We start from the raw sequence: 19911 nt of genomic DNA on the forward strand, positions 1-19911 counted from the left end.
TCCCAGCACCATGTCCCTGCCCCCCGTCCCAGACCCCTGTCCCAGCCCCCTTTCCCCCGTCCCATCCCAGCCCCCTGGCCCGTCCGGCTCATGTAGCCTAGGTTATCTATCTGGGGGTAGAACAGAACAGGGCTGTCTGGTGCCCGGATGCCAGGCCCAACCTTCCCACTGCCCAAATGGGCAGAACCGAGTGGAAAAGGGGAGACTGAATGAACAACAACCGTGTCGTCTCCCTCCTGATATTGCTCAAATGTCATAGAAATGATATGGTTGCTAATGTCAGTCTCCTGCATCTCTCACCCGACCTTCTGTCTCGAAAGGTTCTAGTGCAGATGTTCTGTTCCCAACAACTTATTCAAATGATTAGAAACACCTAAAAGTCTAAATAAAATACACCTGCTCAATTGAATTTGACCTTTTAGATTGAAATCTGCAATGACTTCTTCTAGCTTGGAATACCGACATGATGCTATCATTTTTGTGTTTTTGTTTTCCTTTTTTTTGTTCTGTTTTACTTGTGGTTCTGGCGACATTGTCTATCAGTCGACATCTCAAAAAATGCTGGTAAGTTATTTTCAAACAGCTCTAAGATTGATGCACTCCTTTTGATGACTTTTCTGGGGTTGTTTTGGTTTATAATTGTTTTTATTTTAGCTGACTCCTTGTGCACATTTTGGGACCTTGGCCTTCTTGTTGGTCACATTTCATCCACCCACCAAACCTCCCATTGCTTCCTGGGTTAGGGTTATGATTTGGGGTGGAGGGGAGTTTGGGTCAGGATAAAGAACACTGGGATACGAACCCTCTTCTGTAGGTGTTCCTGATTTCATCTTATTGCCTGCTTATTACCGGGGCCAACATACTTCCCCTGTCTGCACCTGCTCCTGTAATGCCATACTATGACCTCACCTGCCATCCTATAGCTTGTCACACCTTTTATCCTTGTTTTGGGCTTGGGTTATCTACTTTTGCTGTTGTAATTATAATGTGCATGTTACGAAAGCTTTTTTCTTTTTTTGCATTTTGGTAATATTGTCCAGACCAAATAAGAGTTGTAAATTATCTATGGGTGGACAATTTACACAATTCCTTATTAATTGTGGAAAGCAGGAAAATGTTTGTTGTGCACTCTTCATTGGCACGTTTGTCTTTTTATTTTGTTCACTATTCTCCAGTCACATACTTTTTCCTCACCTAGAAAGTATATCTGAAGGGGGGTGAGGTCCACCCTTTTTCGTGCTACCTCTTTATTCACTGTCTGGCTGTGACAATTTTATTTAGTCTCTGATACCCACTCAACGCAAGGTCGCTAGACTAACTCCTGTCTCTGTGAGTTACAGTGATGCTCCACTACTCATCTGTGTGTTCTGTTGATAGAACTCCACTGCTGTTGTCTCTGTGAGTTACAGTGATGCTCCACTACTCATCTGTGTGTTCTGTTGATAGAACTCCACTGCTGCTGTCTCTGTGAGTTACAGTGATGCTCCACTACTCATCTGTGTGTTCTGTTGATAGAACTCCACTGCTGTTGTCTCTGTGAGTTACAGTGATGCTCCACTACTCATCTGTGTGTTCTGTTGATAGAACTCCACTGCTGCTGTCTCTGTGAGTTACAGTGATGCTCCACTACTCATCTGTGTGTTCTGTTGATAGAACTCCACTGCTGTTGTCTCTGTGAGTTACAGTGATGCTCCACTACTCATCTGTGTGTTCTGTTGATAGAACTCCACTGCTGCTGTCTCTGTGAGTTACAGTGATGCTCCACTACTCATATGTGTGTTCTGTTGATAGAACTCCACTGCTGTTGTCTCTGTGAGTTACAGTGATGCTCCATTACTCATCTGTGTGTTCTGTTGATAGAACTCCACTGCTGCTGTCTCTGTGAGTTACAGTGATGCTCCACTACTCATCTGTGTGTTCTGTTGATAGAACTCCACTGCTGCTGTCTCTGTGAGTTACAGTGATGCTCCACTACTCATCTGTGTGTTCTGTTGGTAGAATTCCACTGCTGCTGTCTCTGTGAGTTACAGTGATGCTCCACTACTCATCTGTGTGTTCTGTTGATAGAACTCCACTGCTGCTGTCTCTGTGAGTTAGTGATGCTCCACTACTCATCTGTGTGTTCTGTTGATAGAACTCCACTGCTGCTGTCTCTGTGAGTTACAGTGATGCTCCACTACTCATCTGTGTGTTCTGTTGATAGAACTCCACTGCTGCTGTCTCTGCCATGATCCTTCCTTTTCTTTTGAGTTCCTCCTTGAGTTTGTTGTTTTGTCTGCGTTTGCTTGAAATCAGCCACTGCCTCTTCACAACAAACGTAGCTAACTAAATTTCATGATTTACCAGAATCACAGTTGTAGGACAGCCCAACAAACTGGCACCAAAGCACCAATTTCCTGTGATGTGTTGGCAGCAGCCAATGTTCAAACGCTTCACTACTTGGCTGTTGACTCTAACGTGTCGAGCACTCTGCTCAATGCAGAAACAGCTGAGAGAGGCTTTCACATGGCTGCTACGAGGGAAGCCATTGATTCACATTTTTGGTCCAGCTTGAGTTGGCAGTTCCCTAATTGCACTAATTATTTTAAATGAGGTGATGTAAGCTATTTGACTATTCAGTGGGAAGACAGAATCTGTGAGATGAGATTAACATAACTTGGGTAATACCACACACACACACACACACACACACACACACACACAGCCTCCGTCTGGAAGACCATAACAAAAGACAAGCGAGTAAATGTGAAAGGATATGTAAGCAGTGCAGTCATATAGCCCAGGCTAGCCCACTGGGGTTTCACCTGAAGTGTTAACTATAATGATCACAGTGATATTTTTCTCCCAGATCAGCTCTTTATGTTGCTGACTTTCTGGTTCTGAGCTCATTGTAGTTCTGTTTCAGTGAACCACCTCCTGATAAACGTTCCATCCTCCTGAGTCCATTCCTCCCTCTCTGGGATCTCCCATCAACCTCTCTCCCCAGAGACACACACTCATATATAGGCTACCACTGAGGAGCGGTGCTAACGCGCTGTAGGTGTGGTCATGGGCATCCACCTCCTGCTCTTGCCCAGTAGGGGGTGTTTTGTCAGGTAGAAAGTGTCGTCTCAGATTCCCTTGTCTTATTCTGATTATTCTCTCTCTTTTCTCCTCTGTAGTCCACCCCTCTCCACCTGGCAGCAGGGTACAACCGGGTCAGAATAGTACAGCTCTTACTACAGCACGGTGCCGACGTACATGCAAAGGACAAAGGGTAAGTGTGTTTGTTGTTTGCCATGTGTCGTGTCCCCCCCCAATGTTTTTGAAATGTTGAGTTCACACTTCATTGACCTCCTTACCTAACTAACTGAGCTGTTCATTACACAGATATACAAAGTCTGTTTCGTATGTGAACTAATGTTGTCTATGTGTGCTTCTCACCCTCAGGGGTCTGGTTCCTCTCCATAATGCGTGTTCCTATGGTCACTACGAAGTGACAGAGCTGCTGCTGAAGGTAAGAAATGCAGCATTTCTCCTCGTCTCTGCTGCTTTGTGTGTGTACTGGCATGCCTGTTATGGTGTGGCTGTGGAACTCAGTTGGTAGAGCATGATGCTAGCAACGCCAGGACAGTGGGTTTGATTCCTGGGACACCCCATACTTAAAATGTATGCACGCATGACTGTAAGTTGCTTTGGAAAAAAGCGTCTGTTAAATGGCATATATTATGAAAGGGAGAATCCTTTAGCTCAGAGGCTATAGAGCCCTCAAATTAAACTCTGGACCACGAAGCCAGTTCCACTGCTTTTTTTTCTCCATTGTTCCCCTCAAACCATGGACTGATTTTAGCCCTCATAATCAGGTTGAACAGAAAACCAGCAGGCTCCGGACCTCGTAGGGTAAGAGTTGAATACCTCTTGTAAAGCGGGTCCTGAGAAAGCCGTTATTTTATCAGCTGTTTTCAGAGGGATTCGTAGCAGCTCTGTCACTGTCTGAAAAACCTGTCTGGGTTCCTTTGACAGAACACTCAGACTTTTTTCACTTCTTGTCTGAGTTGGTCTTTAAGTCTCAGGACTGACTGGCTAGTCTACGGGAAGCCCTCATCACTCACCTGATGTCAGGTATCACGTCAGTGCTGTGGTAACACATGAGTCGTGACACCTTTGCTCTTATTGGACTAGTTTCAAAAAACATTTTCACCTACCTGCCACTTTCTTTCCTTTACAATATCGATTGTGTCTAACACCCCTCTCTGTTTCCTGTAGCACGGAGCGTGTGTTAATGCCATGGACTTGTGGCAGTTCACCTCTCTCCACGAAGCTGCATCGAAGAACCGCGTGGAGGTGTGTTCTCTGCTGCTGAGCCACGGGGCTGACCCCTCCCTGGTCAACTGTCACGGGAAGAGTGCTGTGGACATGGCCCCCACCCCAGAGCTCAAAGAGAGACTCACCTGTGAGAACAGCATCTTCTCTCACACACACACTGACACACAAACACACACAATACACTCACATGCATACAAACATGGTCACACTGGCTTTATAGATTGTCCCTCCAATAAAATGTTTTGGGTTGTGTGTGTAACAATTTGGATGACATCGTCTTTCTCTCTGCCCTGTGTGTGTTCTGTAGATGAGTTTAAGGGTCACTCTCTGCTCCAGGCAGCGCGGGAGGCAGACATGGCCAAGGCCAAGAAGACCCTTGCTCTAGAGATCATCAACTTCAAACACCCACAGACCCACGAGACAGCACTGGTGAGACACACAAACACCCACACACACTACACACACCACACACACCACACAGGGCTGCAGTGTTAAATGAACTCCTCTTGTGTTGCAGCACTGTTCAGTGGCCTCTCCTCACCCCAAGCGGAAGCAGGTCACAGAGCTGCTGTTACGTAAAGGTGCCAACGTCAACGAGAAGAACAAGGAGTGAGTGTCTTCCTGTTTACCTGACCTCTGTCTGACCTCATCCCCTAGTCATGACATAAGTGGTTATGTGGACTCAAACCTGTGGGTGCATGTGTGCGTTTTGTGGCTGCAGCTTCATGACTCCCCTACACGTGGCTGCTGAGAGGGCACACAATGACATCATGGAGGTGTTGCAGAAACATGGAGCAAAGGTACAGTATTCACCTCAACCATCCTTCCCTTTACCCATCCTCACCCATCCATCCCTTCACCCATCCTCACCCATCCATCGCTTCTCCTGTCCTCACCCATCCATCCCTTCACCCATCCATCCCTTCACCCATCCTCACCCATCCATCCCTTCACCCATCCTCACCCATCCATCGCTTCTCATATCCTCACCCATCCATCCCTTCACCCATCCTCACCCATCCATCCCTTCACCCATCCATCCCTTCTCCTATCCTCACCCATCCATCCCTTCACCCATCCTCACCCATCCATCCCTTCACCCATCCATCCCTTCACCCATCCATCCTCACCCATCCGTCCCTTCACCCATCCTCACTATCCATCCCTTCTCCTATCTTCACCCATCCATCCCTTCTCCTATCTTCACCCATCCATCCCTTCACCCATCCTCACCCATCCATCCCTTCTCCTATCCTCACCCATCCATCCCTTCACCCATCTTCACCCATCCATCCCTTTACCCATCCATCCCGTCAGCCATCCTCACCCATCCATCCCTTCTCCTATCTTCACCCATCCATCCCTTCACCCATCCTCACCCATCCATCCCTTCTCCTATCCTCACCCATCCATCCCTTCACCCATCTTCACCCATCCATCCCTTTACGCATCCATCCCTTCACCCATCCTCAGCCATCCATCCCTTCACCCATCCTCACCAATCCATCCTCTCACCCATCCATCCATCCCTTCAGCCATCCATCCATCCCTTCAGCCATCCTCTCTACTGGTCTTTCTACTTGTATCAGCAAAGACGGGCAGGTTCAATGGAAACACCTGATCCGAGTGTAAATCTGATGCCATTTGATTGAACCCAGACCCTGGGAGGCATGATGTTTCTCTAACTAACTACCCAAAGACGGAGAGATCTGTCTTCCCAGTGTCGGGTGGCAATCTGAAGTCGCCTGTTTTGGAGCTGAATCGCGTATAGTATTACTTAACGCACCAACAGTCCGGACAGCGGGAAAAGACTGTCTGGTTCTGAGAGCTCCATCAGATAAGAATGACCTAATGGATGGAGTGTTCAGAGCCTGCCATTCCCCCTGAAGATCTCACCTTAACAGGCTGTCCTTCTCTGATGCAGGCCTGGGGCAAGACATACACCAGGTGTACGCTGTTTAAAGCCAGACAGCCACTAAAGAGAATCCTCTTGATATCTTTCCTTGATAGATTTATTTCAATAGTGTCAGTGTTGTATGTTTTATATTGCTTTCTAAAGAAACACGGCCGAGACAGGCATAAGAGAGGCTCTGTGGTGCTTTTGACAGCAGCGTTCGTTGAGCAGCTATCCAGAAAAGAGAAGCCTCTACACACAGTGGTCCTTTAACTGTCATGTCTGGCTATCCCCCACAGAGACCCAGCACTAGTTAGCTGGGTAGGGAGCATGACAGAGGGAACAGACATCTAAAGTAAACAGTATTCACCTCAGCCATCCATCCCTTCACCCATCCTCAGCCATCCATCCCTTCACCTATCCTCAGCCATCCATCCCTTCACCCATCCTCAGCCATCCATCCCTTCACCCATCCTCAGCCATCCATCCCTTCACCCATCCTCAGCCATCCATCCCTTCACCTATCCTCAGCCATCCATCCCTTCACCTATCCTCAGCCATCCATCCCTTCACCCATCCTCAGCCATCCATCCCTTCACCCATCCTCAGTCATCCATCCCTTCACCTATCCTCAGCCATCCATCCCTTCACCCATCCTCAGCCATCCATCCCTTCACCTATCCTCAGCCATCCATCCCTTCACCTATCCTCAGCCATCCATCCCTTCACCCATCCTCAGCCATCCATCCATTCAGCCATCCTCAGCCATCCATCCCTTCACCCATCCTCAGCCATCCATCCCTCCAGCCATACATTCCTTCAGCCATACATCCCTTCAGCCATCCTCAGTCATCCATACCTTCACCCATCTTCAGCCATCCTCAGCCATACATCCCTTCAGCCATACATCCCTTCACCTATCCTCAGCCATCCATCCCTTCACCTATCCTCAGCCATCCATCCCTTCACCTATCCTCAGCCATCCATCCCTTCACCTATCCTCAGCCATCCATCCCTTCACCCATCCTCAGCCATCCATCCCTTCACCCATCCTCAGCCATCCATCCCTTCACCTATCCTCAGCCATCCATCCCTTCACCCATCCTCAGCCATCCATCCCTTCACCTATCCTCAGCCATCCATCCCTTCACCCATCCTCAGCCATCCATCCCTTCACCCATCCTCAGCCATCCATCCCTTCACCCATCCTCAGCCATCCATCCATTCAGCCATCCTCAGCCATCCATCCCTTCACCCATCCTCAGCCATCCATCCCTCCAGCCATACATTCCTTCAGCCATACATCCCTTCAGCCATCCTCAGTCATCCATACCTTCACCCATCTTCAGCCATCCTCAGCCATACATCCCTTCAGCCATACATCCCTTCAGCCATCCAAAGTAAACAGCAGCACGTGCCTGACTGCCTGCCTGGCTGGCTGAGCAGTTAACACAGTCGAGCAGTGCCTAGTATTGGAGTTTTGCTGCTGCGCTCAGATCAGTGTGTCTGTGGGGAGCAGGGCTGTGCTGTGTTGTTCTAAGCAGAGCCTCCCCTTTCATTGGAGTTGAATCAAATGAGGACATCCCAGGAGCTAAGAGAAACGGAGACGGTGCTGAATAAATAAAAGTCTGTCCGGAAGCAAACTTAGACATGCATGCTCTTATAGACACATTTACATATGCAGTAGACCTCCCAAAAAACGCTCACACACACACACACACACACACACACACACACACACACACACACACACACACACACACACACACACACACACACACACACACACACACACACACACACACACAAAATGGATGTGCACGCAAACACACTCCCAGTTCCTGCTCGGGGCTGATAGTCTCTGAAGAGCTCTAGCAGCCTTAGGGCTCAGCTGGGGAACATTCACTCACAGCACAGCTCAATCCCCACAACCCCTCTCCTCACTCATTCCCTGTCTCCCAGATGAATGCACTGGACACCCTGGGGCAGACAGCCCTGCACCGTGCTGCCATGGCAGGACACCTCCAGACCTGCAGACTGCTGCTGAGCTACGGCGCAGACGCCTCCATCCTCTCACTACAGGGATTCACCGCCTCACAGATGGGCAACGAGGCCGTGCAGCAGATACTCAGTGGTACGGAGAGACAACAGAGAGAGGAGAGAGACAGCAAGAGAGAGAATACATGTGTGTGCCTGACAGCTCTGAATATGTGTGGGTCAGTGGAGGCTGCTGAGGGGAGGACTGCTCATAATAATGGCTGGAAAGGAACTAATGGAATGGCATCAAACACATAGAACCCACATGTTTGATGTATTTGATACCATTCCACTGATTTCTCCAGTTATTACCACTAGCCTGTCCTCCCCAATTATGGTGCCACCAACCTCCTGTGGTGTGGGTTTGTGTTTATTTACCTTTATCTCCTCTCCATTCTATTCAGACAGTCTTTGTCGGTTCCATCGCTGTGTCTTCCATGGAAAGCGACTGTGCAGTGACAGAGTGACCTTTCTGCTGGCTGGGGTTGTGTTACACTGAGACACTGGTTGGTGATCATGTGATGTTCTTTTTTCTTGCCCAGAAAATGTACCAGTGAGGAACTCTGATGTAGATTATCAACTCCTGGAGGCAGCTAAAGCTGGAGATCTGGACACTGTGAAGGTAGGATTCTCATTTAAGTGTGTGTGCGTGCGTCTGTGTGGTCCTTACTCGCTGGCATAGCTAGCTGACTCACAAGAAAAAGAAGACTAATACACGACATGCACAGGACCCCATTTTCTACTACTCTTTGCCTTGGTATGTGAACTCAATGGACTGCATCACCTTCAACTCCCAACCTGCACTCAGGGGTAGACGTAACATAGTAAATGTACATCTGGGACACTCCATTAGTATGAAATGTTACGTTTCTTATGGTATGTATTCATTTATGGATGTCCGTCATCATTTCGTATATGTTAAGAATTGCCTTTCGTACAATATGTTACAAATTATTTTGTATTTTATGAATTACAATTCTTTTGATATGTTACAAATTATGATATGTTACAAATACAAAGCTTGGTGGCTATTGTTAGCTAGGCTAGGGGTTAGGATTTATGGTTAGGATTTATGGTTAGGGGTAAGGTTAAGAGTTAGGTTAAAGGGTTAAGGGAAGGGTTGGCTAACATGCTAAGTAGTTGCAATGTAGCTAAAAAGTAGTAAGTAATTGCATTAGCTTAAATGCTAATGTTGTCTGTGATAAGTTTTGAACGCGCAACCTTTGGGTTGATACCCCACTTTTGTTTTTGCCTTAGGTAACCTTCAGTCATATGCAACCACACCAAACATAACATACTGACTGTATCATACTAATTTGAGTGTCCCGGATTTATGTTTACTATGTTACGTCTAGTCTATGAGACCAGGCTGCAACTCAAGATATTGTGAGAATGTTTTGAAAACGTGCCATTTTCACCTCGGCTGCTTTTTCAGGTTTGATTTGATCTGCCTGTGCTGCTGTTAACTGAATGTTAGAATGAAACTGAGTGTGTTTCTCTTTTTCCACACTCACTCTCTCTGCAGACTGCCTGTGCTGCTGTCGGAATGTAAACGGTTCTCTCTCTCTCTCCTTGCAGTCATTGTGCTCTCCACAGAATGTGAATTGTCGGGACCTGGAGGGTCGTCACTCCACTCCGCTGCACTTCGCCGCCGGCTACAACCGTGTGGCGGTAGTGGAGTACCTGCTGCATCATGGGGCCGACGTCCACGCTAAAGACAAGGGGTGAGTCTTTGGCTGGCTTGATGGCTAGCTGGCTGACTGACTATCTGTCTGTCTGGCTGGTTGGCTGCCTGGCTGACTGACTATCTGTCTGGCTGGTTGGCTGACTGACTGACTATCTATCTCTCTGGCTTGATGGCTGACTGACTATCTATCTGGCTGGCTGGTTGGCTGGCTGGCTTACTGTCTGTCTGGATGGTTGGTTTGCTGGCTGGCTGGCTATCGGTCTTTCTTTCTCTCTCCCTATCTGTCTGTTTGTCGCTGTCTATTAGCTCAGAAATCTGCATGTGTCTGTCTATCTCCTATCTCTACAGTGCTTTCATCTTCTCTGCTCCACTACTCCCCTGATGATATAGAATGTTATGTCTGTCTATGGTAGAAAATGACAAGATTATGTTGTAAAATGCTGTTTGTGCATCGAATAAGGATTCTCAGTACTCACTCGTCTGTGTGGGCTGAGTTGGGCCTCTGGGGCTTGGCGCTGGCAATTGATTTATGATGGCTTGGTGATAAAAGCTACAGCCTGCATTCCATAGAGTTGGTGTTTGTGTACTATGAGGTACCAGGGAGGAGATGTCTCTGGTCTGGATAGCTGATAACAATAACCTTGTCTTGGGGGCTAAACCCTGGTTTCTATACAATGACAACAGTTTTCAAGGCAGAAACTATCTGATGTGAATTATTCATTTCTTTAATACAAATCCTGACCTTTTGACCCATTCCACACATCTGTTGTTTGTCACGTATTCAGGAGCATGTGTCTTAACTATAAAATGCTGTGGCTCAGTTCTGCTCATTGGGTTCTCAGCGATCACCTCCGGGTGATTGTTGACCAGCTCCATTATTGCAATAATTAATCGATATTAAAGTATGATTGTTTGAAGAAATAACAAAGTCTCTCTCACTTGGTTACAATATACCACGACGTGTCTCTGTAGTGTGCCCTCTGGCTACATCTCTAATATTAGACCCTAGACATTACAGAGTACGAGGAGGCATCATCTTCTAACTCTCTCTCTCTCCCCTTCTGTATCTCTCTCTCCCCCCTTCTCTCTCTCTCTCTCTCTCTCTCTCTCTCTCTCTCTCTCTCTCCGCCCTTCTCTCTCTCTCTCCCCTTCTGTGTCTCTCTCTCCATTCTCCCTTCTGTGTCTCTCTCTCCCTTCTCTCTTCTGTCTCTCTCTCTCCCCTTCTGTCTCTCTCTCTCTCCCCCTTCTGTCTCTCTCTTTCTCTCCCCTTCTCTCTGCCTCCCCTACGTATTTTGTCTCTCTCTCTCCCTCCCGTCCGGACTCTCTCTCTCTCTCCCTCCCCTCCGGACTCTCTCTCTCCCCCCTTCTGTCTCTCTCACTCTCCCTCTCTCTCCCCTTCTGACTCTCTCTCTCCCCTTCTGACTCTCTCGCTCTGCCTCCCCTTCTGACTTTGTCTCTCTCTCCCTCGCTCCCCTCCTGACTTTGTCTCTCTCTCTCTCTCCCCCTTCTGTATCTCTCTCTCCACTTCTGACGCTCTCTCTCTCTCTCCCCCCTTCTCTCTCTCTCTCCCCCCGTCTGTCTCTCTCTCCCTCCTTCTCTCTCCCCCTTCTGTCTCTCTCTCTCCCCCCTTCTATGTCTCTCTCTCTCTCCCCCCCTTCTGACTCTCTTTCTCTCCCCCTTCTGACTCTCTCTCTCTCTCCCCCCCTTCTGACTCTCTCTCTCCCCCCCTTCTGACTCTCGCTCTCTCTCCCTTCTGACTCTCTCTCCTCCCCTTCTGACTCTCGCTCTCTCTCACCCCCCCTTCTGACTCTCGCTCTCTCCCCCCTTCTGACTCTCGCTCTCTCCCCCCCTTCTGACTCTCGCTCTCTCCCCCCCTTCTGACTCTCTCTCGCTCTCTCCCCCCCTTCTGACTCTCTCTCGCTCTCTCCCCCCCTTCTGACTCACCCCCCCTTCTGACTCTCGCTCTCACCCCCCCTTCTGACTCTCGCTCTCTCCCCCCCTTCTGACTCTCGCTCTCTCCCCCCCTTCTGACTCTCGCTCTCTCCCCCCCTTCTGACTCTCGCTCTCTCCCCCCCTTCTGACTCTCACTCTCTCCCCCCCTTCTGACTCTCACTCTCTCCCCCCCTTCTGACTCTCACTCTCTCCCCCCCTTCTGACTCTCACTCTCTCCCCCCCTTCTGACTCTCGCTCTCTCCCCCCCTTCTGACACTCTCGTTCTCTCCCCTTCTAACTCTCGCTCTCCCCCTTCTCTCTCTCTCTCCCCCCTTCTGACTCTCTCTCTCCCTCCCCTTCTGACTTTGTCTCTCTCTCTCCCCCCTTCTGACTCTCGCGCTCTCTCTCTCCCCCCTTCTCTCTCTCTCTCTCCCCCCTTCTCTCTCTCTCTCCCCCCTTCTGTCTCTCTCTCTCCCCCGTCTGTCTCTCTCTCCCTCCTTCTCTCTCCCCCTTCTGTCTCTCTCTCCCCCCTTCTGTCTCTCTCTCTCTCCCCCCCTTCTGACTCTCTTTCTCTCCCCCTTCTGACTCTCTCTCTCTCTCCCCCCCTTCTGACTCTCTCTCTCCCCCCCTTCTGACTCTCTCTCTCCCCCCCTTCTGACTCTCTCTCTCCCCCCCTTCTGACTCTCGCTCTCTCTCCCTTCTGACTCTCTCTCCTCCCCTTCTGACTCTCGCTCTCTCTCACCCCCCCTTCTGACTCTCTCTCTCTCCCCCCCTTCTGACTCTCGCTCTCTCCCCCCCTTCTGACTCTCGCTCTCTCCCCCCCTTCTGACTCTCTCTCGCTCTCTCCCCCCCTTCTGACTCTCTCTCGCTCTCTCCCCCCCTTCTGACTCACCCCCCCTTCTGACTCTCGCTCTCACCCCCCCTTCTGACTCTCACTCTCTCCCCCCTTCTGACTCTCGCTCTCCCTCCCCCTTCTGACACTCTCGTTCTCTCCCCTTCTAACTCTTGCTCTCCCCCTTCTCTCTCTCTCTCTCCCCCCTTCTGACTCTCTCTCTCCCTCCCCTTCTGACTTTGTCTCTCTCTCTCCCCCCTTCTGACTCTCGCGCTCTCTCTCTCCCCCCTTCTCTCTCTCTCTCTCCCCCCTTCTCTCTCTCTCTCTCCCCCCTTCTCTCTCTCTCTCTCCCCCCTTCTCTCTCTCTCTCCCCCTGTCTGTCTCTCTCTCTGCCCCCGTCTGTCTCTCTCTGCCCCCGTCTGTCTCTCTCTGCCCCTGTCTGTCTCTCTCTGCCCCTGTCTGTCTCTCTCTCTCTCCCCCCCTTCTGACTCTCTTTCTCTCCCCCTTCTGACTCTCTCTCTCTCTCCCCCCCTTCTGACTCTCTCTCTCCCCCCCTTCTGACTCTCGCTCTCTCTCCCTTCTGACTCTCTCTCCTCCCCTTCTGACTCTCGCTCTCTCTCACCCCCCCTTCTGACTCTCTCTCTCTCCCCCCCTTCTGACTCTCGCTCTCTCCCCCCTTCTGACTCTCGCTCTCTCCCCCCCTTCTGACTCTCGCTCTCTCCCCCCCTTCTGACTCTCGCTCTCTCCCCCCCTTCTGACTCTCGCTCTCTCCCCCCCTTCTGACTCTCGCTCTCACCCCCCCTTCTGACTCTCGCTCTCTCCCCCCCTTCTGACTCTCGCTCTCTCCCCCCCTTCTGACTCTCACTCTCTCCCCCCCTTCTGACTCTCACTCTCTCCCCCCCTTCTGACTCTCGCTCTCTCCCCCCCTTCTGACACTCTCGTTCTCTCCCCTTCTAACTCTCGCTCTCCCCCTTCTCTCTCTCTCTCTCCCCCTTCTGACTTTGTCTCTCTCTCTCTCCCCCCTTCTGACTCTCACGCTCTCTCTCTCTCCCCCCCTTCTGACTCTTGCTCTCTCCCCCCCTTCTGACTCTCGCTCTCTCCCTCTCCCCCCCTTCTCTCTCGCTCTCTATCTCTCCCCATCTGACTCTCTCTCTCTGCCTCCCCATCTGACTTTGTCTCTCTCCCTCCCCTTCTGACTTTGTCTTTCTCTCTCTCTCCCCCCTTGTGACTTAGTCTTTCTCTCTCTCTCCCCCCTTCTGACTTTGTCTCTCTCTCTCTCCCCTCTTCTGACTTTCTCTCTCTCTCCCTCCCCTCCTGACTTTGTCTCTCTCTCCCTCCCCTCCTGACTTTGTCTCTCTCTCTCCCCCCTTCTGACTTTGTCTCTCTCTCTCCCCCCTTCTGACTTTGTCTCTCTCTCTCCCCCCTTCTGACTTTGTCTCTCTCTCCCCCTTCTGACTTTGTCTCTCTCTCTCTCGCCCCCTTCTGACTTTGTCTCTCTCTCTCTCCCCCCTTCTGACTTTGTCTCCCTCTCTCTGCCTCCCCATCTGTCTCCATCTCTCTCTCCATCGATGTATCTCTCTCTCCGTCTCTTTCAATCCATCTCTTTCTCTCTGTCTCTCTCTGCAGAGGTCTGGTGCCCCTGCACAACGCCTGTTCCTATGGTCACTATGAGGTGGCTGAGTTGCTGGTGAGACATGGGGCATCGGTGAACGTGGCAGACCTGTGGAAGTTCACTCCTCTCCACGAGGCTGCAGCCAAGGGCAAATACGAGATCTGCAAGCTGCTCCTCAAGGTACTGTACACCACTGAACTCAGGCCTGTGGGACTCTACAACAGAGTTTGTCATTCAAAATATCTCTGGAGGCTATCACGCGTTCTCAACCCCTGTCCCTGTCTCTGTCTCTCTGCGTCTGTGTCTCTCTGTCTCTCTTTGTTTTGAGGGCTTTATTGGCATGGGAAACATAAGTTAACATTTTCAAAGCAAGTGAAGTAGATAATCAACAATACAAATGAACAGTAACATTGCACTCACAAAAGTTCCAAAAGAATAAAGACATTTCCAATGTCATTATGTGCAAATAGTTACAGTACAAATGGGAAAATAAATTAACATAAATATGGGTTGTATTTACAATGGTGTTTGTTCTTCACTGGTTGACCTTTTCTTATGGCAACAGGTCACAAATCTTGCTGCTGTGATGGCACACTGGTATTTCACCCAGTAGATATGGGAGTTTATAAAGATTGGGTTTGTTTTCCAATTCTTTGTGGATCTGTGTAATCTGAGGGAAATATGTGTCTCTAATATGGTCATACATTTGGCAGGAGGTTAGGAAGTGCAGCTCAGTTTCCACCTCATTTTGTGGGCAGTGTGCACTTGAGAGCGAGGTCTGCCTACGGCGGCTTTTCTCAATAGCAAAGCCATGCTCACTGAGTTTGTACATAGTCAAAGCTTTCCTTAACTTTGGGTCAGTCACAGTGGTCAGGTATTCTGCCACTGTGTACTCTCTGTTCAGGGCCAAATAGCATTCTAGTTTGCTGTAGTTATCTTTTTGTATTTTCATGATTTGGTTGGGTCTAATTGTGTTGCTGTCCTGGGGTTCTGTGTGGTCTGTTTGTGTTTGTAAACAGAGCCCCAGGACCAGCTTGCTTAGGGGACTCTTCTCCAGGTTCATCTCTCTGTAGGAGATGGCTTTGTTCTGGAAGGTTTGGGTCTCTCTCTCCTTAAATACCTTTTACAGAGAGGTACAGTAGAAAGTCATAACAGTTTAGTCATTTAATTTTATCACATGCTGAAGCCCATTGGTAGTTAAAGACTGTTTATTACGGCTGAATAATAGACAGGAAAAACACTTGTATTTTATGGCTTATTTTCATTACACCTCCGGTCATGATTTGATCACTGGAGAGAACAGGATGTGTAATGTTTTCCTTCTCATCGGCGTTAAGCAGGGCCAGTTTATGTGACTTATAAAATATGTGAAACGTGCATCTGAGCTGTAAACTGGGGAGTTATTTTTGATTGCATTAGCATATAAAAACGCTAAGAGCTGCTTGAGCATCTAACTTCCCACCTCATAGTTAGAGGGGAGAAGTGTTTCATTAAACTTGATGCACATCATAAGAATAACCCTGCTGAATAAATTACTTTTTTTTAGATTCTGAGTTATTTCAGAAGTTCTTATCACATGCTTTCTCAACCCGTCTCCCTCTGTTTCTCACTTTGGCATTTAAGAAACCAGCCACCATGTGTTCACCAGCCCATATTCACTGCAGCAGCCAAGAGGCACATATTTCCTAGGTTTCATGTCAATTAAACTATACTCACTGCTGTCCCTTAGCAGTACATGACAAGCCTCTCTGCTCTGGTGGTTCCCTCAGCATGGGGCGGACCCGACCAAGAAGAACCGTGACGGCAACACTCCTCTGGACATGGTGAAGGAGGGGGACACGGACATCCAGGACCTGCTGAGAGGAGACGCTGCCCTGCTGGACGCTGCGAAGAAGGGCTGTCTGGCCCGCGTCCAGAAACTCTGCAGCCCAGAGAACATCAACTGTAGAGACACACAGGGACGCAACTCCACCCCCCTGCACCTTGCAGGTAAGAATGGCCACCAAGACATAGCCAGGGGTACATACAGACGTGACCCACCCAGTTTGACTTCTGTTGCTAAATATCAAGTTCTGTTGACAAATAACAGTGTTAGTTATACTTGTCAGAAGGGCCAGATTTGATGAATTGTTAAATGACTTACCATGTAGAGAGTCCACTCAGTGTCCTGAGTAACTGGCTGAAGTAGGTCTGCAATCTAATGTAATCTCATGGACCCACTGTGTTTACAAGCTGAAGCTAGGTGTGATTGTAGACTCCCCCAGTGTGCCCAGATGGTCGGGCTGTGGGGCCAGTCTGCCCTCCCTGTGTCTGTGTGAAGCTGGGAGGCTGTGGCTCATTGGATGGGGGACAACAGATGTGTGAAAGGAACTAACAGTCACTGTAGGGAATAGGGAACAGCACCGGCCTGGGACAACAGCTGACCTGACAACCCACACCACACCATGTTTCACTACAATATAAAGAGAAATCGGTAGTGCTCTGTCAACAGCACTAAGTGCATATTATCGGATGTATTAGGTTACAAAATCCGACTTCTTGGATATAATGTTAATAATATGGTGGAGAAAGACCCCACTGAACGATTCAGAACATGAACAATCATATTTGTCTTGGTAAAAGGTTTTTTATAACATAAGGATGAGATGTGAAATGACGTCACTAAAGAGCGTTTTCACCCAGTCTGGGTAGAGTGGATGGACACCCTACAGTATGACCTCTCTCTAGGTGGCGGAGGAGCAGCGTAGACTCCCCTCATCTCACACACGCTCAATCTATCTTTTATTTATTTATTTTATTTATTTAACCTTTATTTAACTAGGCAAGTCAGTTAAGAACAAATTCTTATTTACATGATTGCCTACCCCGGTCAAACCCTCCCCTAACCCGGACGACGCTGTGAGCCGCCCTATGGGACTAAGGATCACGGCCGGTTGTGATACAGCCCGGGATCAAACCCGGGTCTGTAGTGACACCTCTAGCAGTGCCTTAGACCGCTGCGCCACTCCATTTCTACCACAGCTTGTTTTCACAGTGAACCTTCAGACAGCACAGGAGAGGATGGGATGAATGGTGACTCAGTGGTTCCAGCTTGTATGGCTCCCTGCACTAACTGTCTTTTTTATTCAGACATTTGGAACAACACAAATAAATAATCATAACATTTAAAACTCTATAAATATGAATACAAAAATAAGACTCATAAATATCAAAAAGAAGTAACAAAGACCAATAGAAACAAATTGTAGTATTAAAAAAAAAGAGAATCAAATTATTACACTATTACCCTATTGCTAACAGAAAACACAAAACTAATTTGCACAAATCCTATATCACACAAATACACAAATAGAATAACACACTTATAAAGAAGAGAACATGATTATTTCACTTCGAACAAGAAACACACAAACTAAATTGCACAACTAATTGCATTAGTACTGTACAAAGTTACAGGTGTGCTATTTGATAGATTCCTCTGCTCCCCCTACCTCGGGCTTCCAGTGGGGAGACCTGAGGTCAATAATGAGTGTTGATTAGACTAAGTCCTGGAGGGGAGAGGAGCAGAGGAGTAATGTGGGGGAGGGGGGGTGCAGAGGGACAGAGCGGAGCGGTGCAGAGGGACAGAGCGGAGCGGTGCAGAGGGACAGAGAGGAGCGGTGCAGAGGGACAGAGAGGAGCGGTGCAGAGGGACAGAGAGGAGCGGTGCAGAGGGACAGAGAGGAGCGGTGCAGAGGGACAGAGAGGAGCGGGGCAGAGGGACAGAGAGGAGCGGGGCAGAGGGACAGAGAGGAGCGGGGCAGAGGGACAGAGAGGAGCGGGGCAGAGGGACAGAGAGGAGCGGGGCAGAGGGACAGAGAGGAGCGGGGCAGAGGGACAGAGAGGAGCGGGGCAGAGGGACAGAGAGGAGCGGGGCAGAGGGACAGAGAGGAGCGGGGCAGAGGGACAGAGAGGAGCGGGGCAGAGGGACAGAGAGGAGCGGGGCAGAGGGACAGAGAGGAGCGGTGCAGAGGGACAGAGAGGAGCGGTGCAGAGGGACAGAGAGGAGCGGTGCAGAGGGACAGAGAGGAGCGGTGCAGAGGGACAGAGAGGAGCGGTGCAGAGGGACAGAGAGGAGCGGTGCAGAGGGACAGAGAGGAGCGGTGCAGAGGGACAGAGAGGAGCGGTGCAGAGGGACAGAGAGGAGCGGGGCAGAGGGCCAGAGAGGAGCGGTGCAGAGGGACAGAGAGGAGCGGTGCAGAGGGACAGAGAGGAGCGGTGCAGAGGGACAGAGAGGAGCGGTGCAGAGGGACAGAGAGGAGCGGTGCAGAGGGACAGAGAGGAGCGGTGCAGAGGGACAGAGAGGAGCGGTGCAGAGGGGAGCGGTGCGGAGGGGACCAGAGGGGGGCAGAGGGGCTCAGGGTGGAGAAGAGAGAAGAATAGCAGTGTGCTCACTGTCCAGAGGCCTCATCACACAACGGCAGAACTGTATTTTTTTCTCTTTCTGCTCAATTTCTTACACAATAAATTGCTGCAGTGGCATAGGGTCACCCCTGCTATGAAGCTGGGCTAGTTTAAGACCTTGAAAGAATAGTGAAAAGAAAAGAGGGAGAAAGAGGCGGAGAGGGATTGAGATGGAACACCAGCCACATGGTGCCACGCTAGAATGTGAGGACTAAAGACACCATGTTGCACAGTTTTCATGGTAATACATATGAGCACATTTGTGTCTGTATTAACCCATTGTGTGTTTGCGTCCACCAGCTGGCTACAATAACCTGGAGGTAGCAGAATACCTGCTGGAGCATGGAGCTGATGTCAACGCCCAGGACAAGGGGGGTCTCATCCCCCTTCACAACGCTGCCTCTTATGGGGTGAGTAACTCACCTCCTCCCTCTCTTCTCCATCCCATGGAGCCCAACAAGTATTGACTACTTTATTATTTCTAACGCCAGAATAGTTTACTGAGCCAATCAGAGCTCCTCTCTACTCCTGTTCCCCCACATGGCCTCTCTGTGCTTCCTCCTTATGACAAACACAATTCGTTGTGTTCCTGAGTGTGAGGCATTGTGGCGTGTGTGTAAATGGTGTGATGTAGAGGTCCCGCCAAGGCTGAAGGAGCTCATAAAGTTTTCATATAACACTACATTTCATAATTCATTAGTAGGGAACCCTGGCGCCGCCTAGTGAGGGAGACTTAGTGGAAACACTGGCTGATATGGAGATGATACTGAGTGGTCACAGAGGAGTTGAGAGAGACAGAGCACAGCATCACTGACAGTAAACACTATCTAGTCTACAGTAAATCAAATAGGCCAAGTAACTGTTCAAGCCACAACCAAACTCTCTCCCAACCCAACCAAACTCTCTCCCAACCTAACCAAACTCTCTCCCAACCTAACCAAACTCTCTCCCAACCCAACCAAACTCTCTCCCAACCCAACCAAACTCTCTCCCAACCCAACCAAACCCTCTCCCAACCCAACCAAACCCTCTCCCAACCCAACCCAACCAAACTCTCTCCCAACCCAACCAAACTCTCTCCCAACCCAACCAAACTCTCTCCCAACCCAACCAAACTCTCTCCCAACCCAACCAAACTCTCTCCCAACCCAACCAAACCCTCTCCCAAC

General features: G+C 49.5%; 1 protein-coding gene across 1 annotated transcript in view; it reads left to right on the forward strand.

The window, feature by feature from the left end:
• LOC120044982 (poly [ADP-ribose] polymerase tankyrase-1-like) overlaps window positions 1-19911 on the forward strand; it is a 138010-nt gene that overhangs the window by 105044 nt on the left and 13055 nt on the right. Inside the window, exons 6-17 of the mRNA XM_038989773.1 lie at window positions 3162-3256; window positions 3430-3496; window positions 4246-4432; window positions 4613-4734; window positions 4823-4914; window positions 5027-5105; window positions 8162-8333; window positions 8779-8858; window positions 9815-9960; window positions 14314-14479; window positions 16069-16288; window positions 19043-19152. Coding sequence (XP_038845701.1) covers window positions 3162-3256; window positions 3430-3496; window positions 4246-4432; window positions 4613-4734; window positions 4823-4914; window positions 5027-5105; window positions 8162-8333; window positions 8779-8858; window positions 9815-9960; window positions 14314-14479; window positions 16069-16288; window positions 19043-19152 — 1536 coding nt within the window. The remainder of the gene's footprint in view (window positions 1-3161; window positions 3257-3429; window positions 3497-4245; window positions 4433-4612; window positions 4735-4822; window positions 4915-5026; window positions 5106-8161; window positions 8334-8778; window positions 8859-9814; window positions 9961-14313; window positions 14480-16068; window positions 16289-19042; window positions 19153-19911) is intronic.

Source organism: Salvelinus namaycush, chromosome 3, assembly GCF_016432855.1.
Source record: "Salvelinus namaycush isolate Seneca chromosome 3, SaNama_1.0, whole genome shotgun sequence".
Classification (NCBI taxonomy): Eukaryota; Metazoa; Chordata; class Actinopteri; order Salmoniformes; family Salmonidae; genus Salvelinus; species Salvelinus namaycush.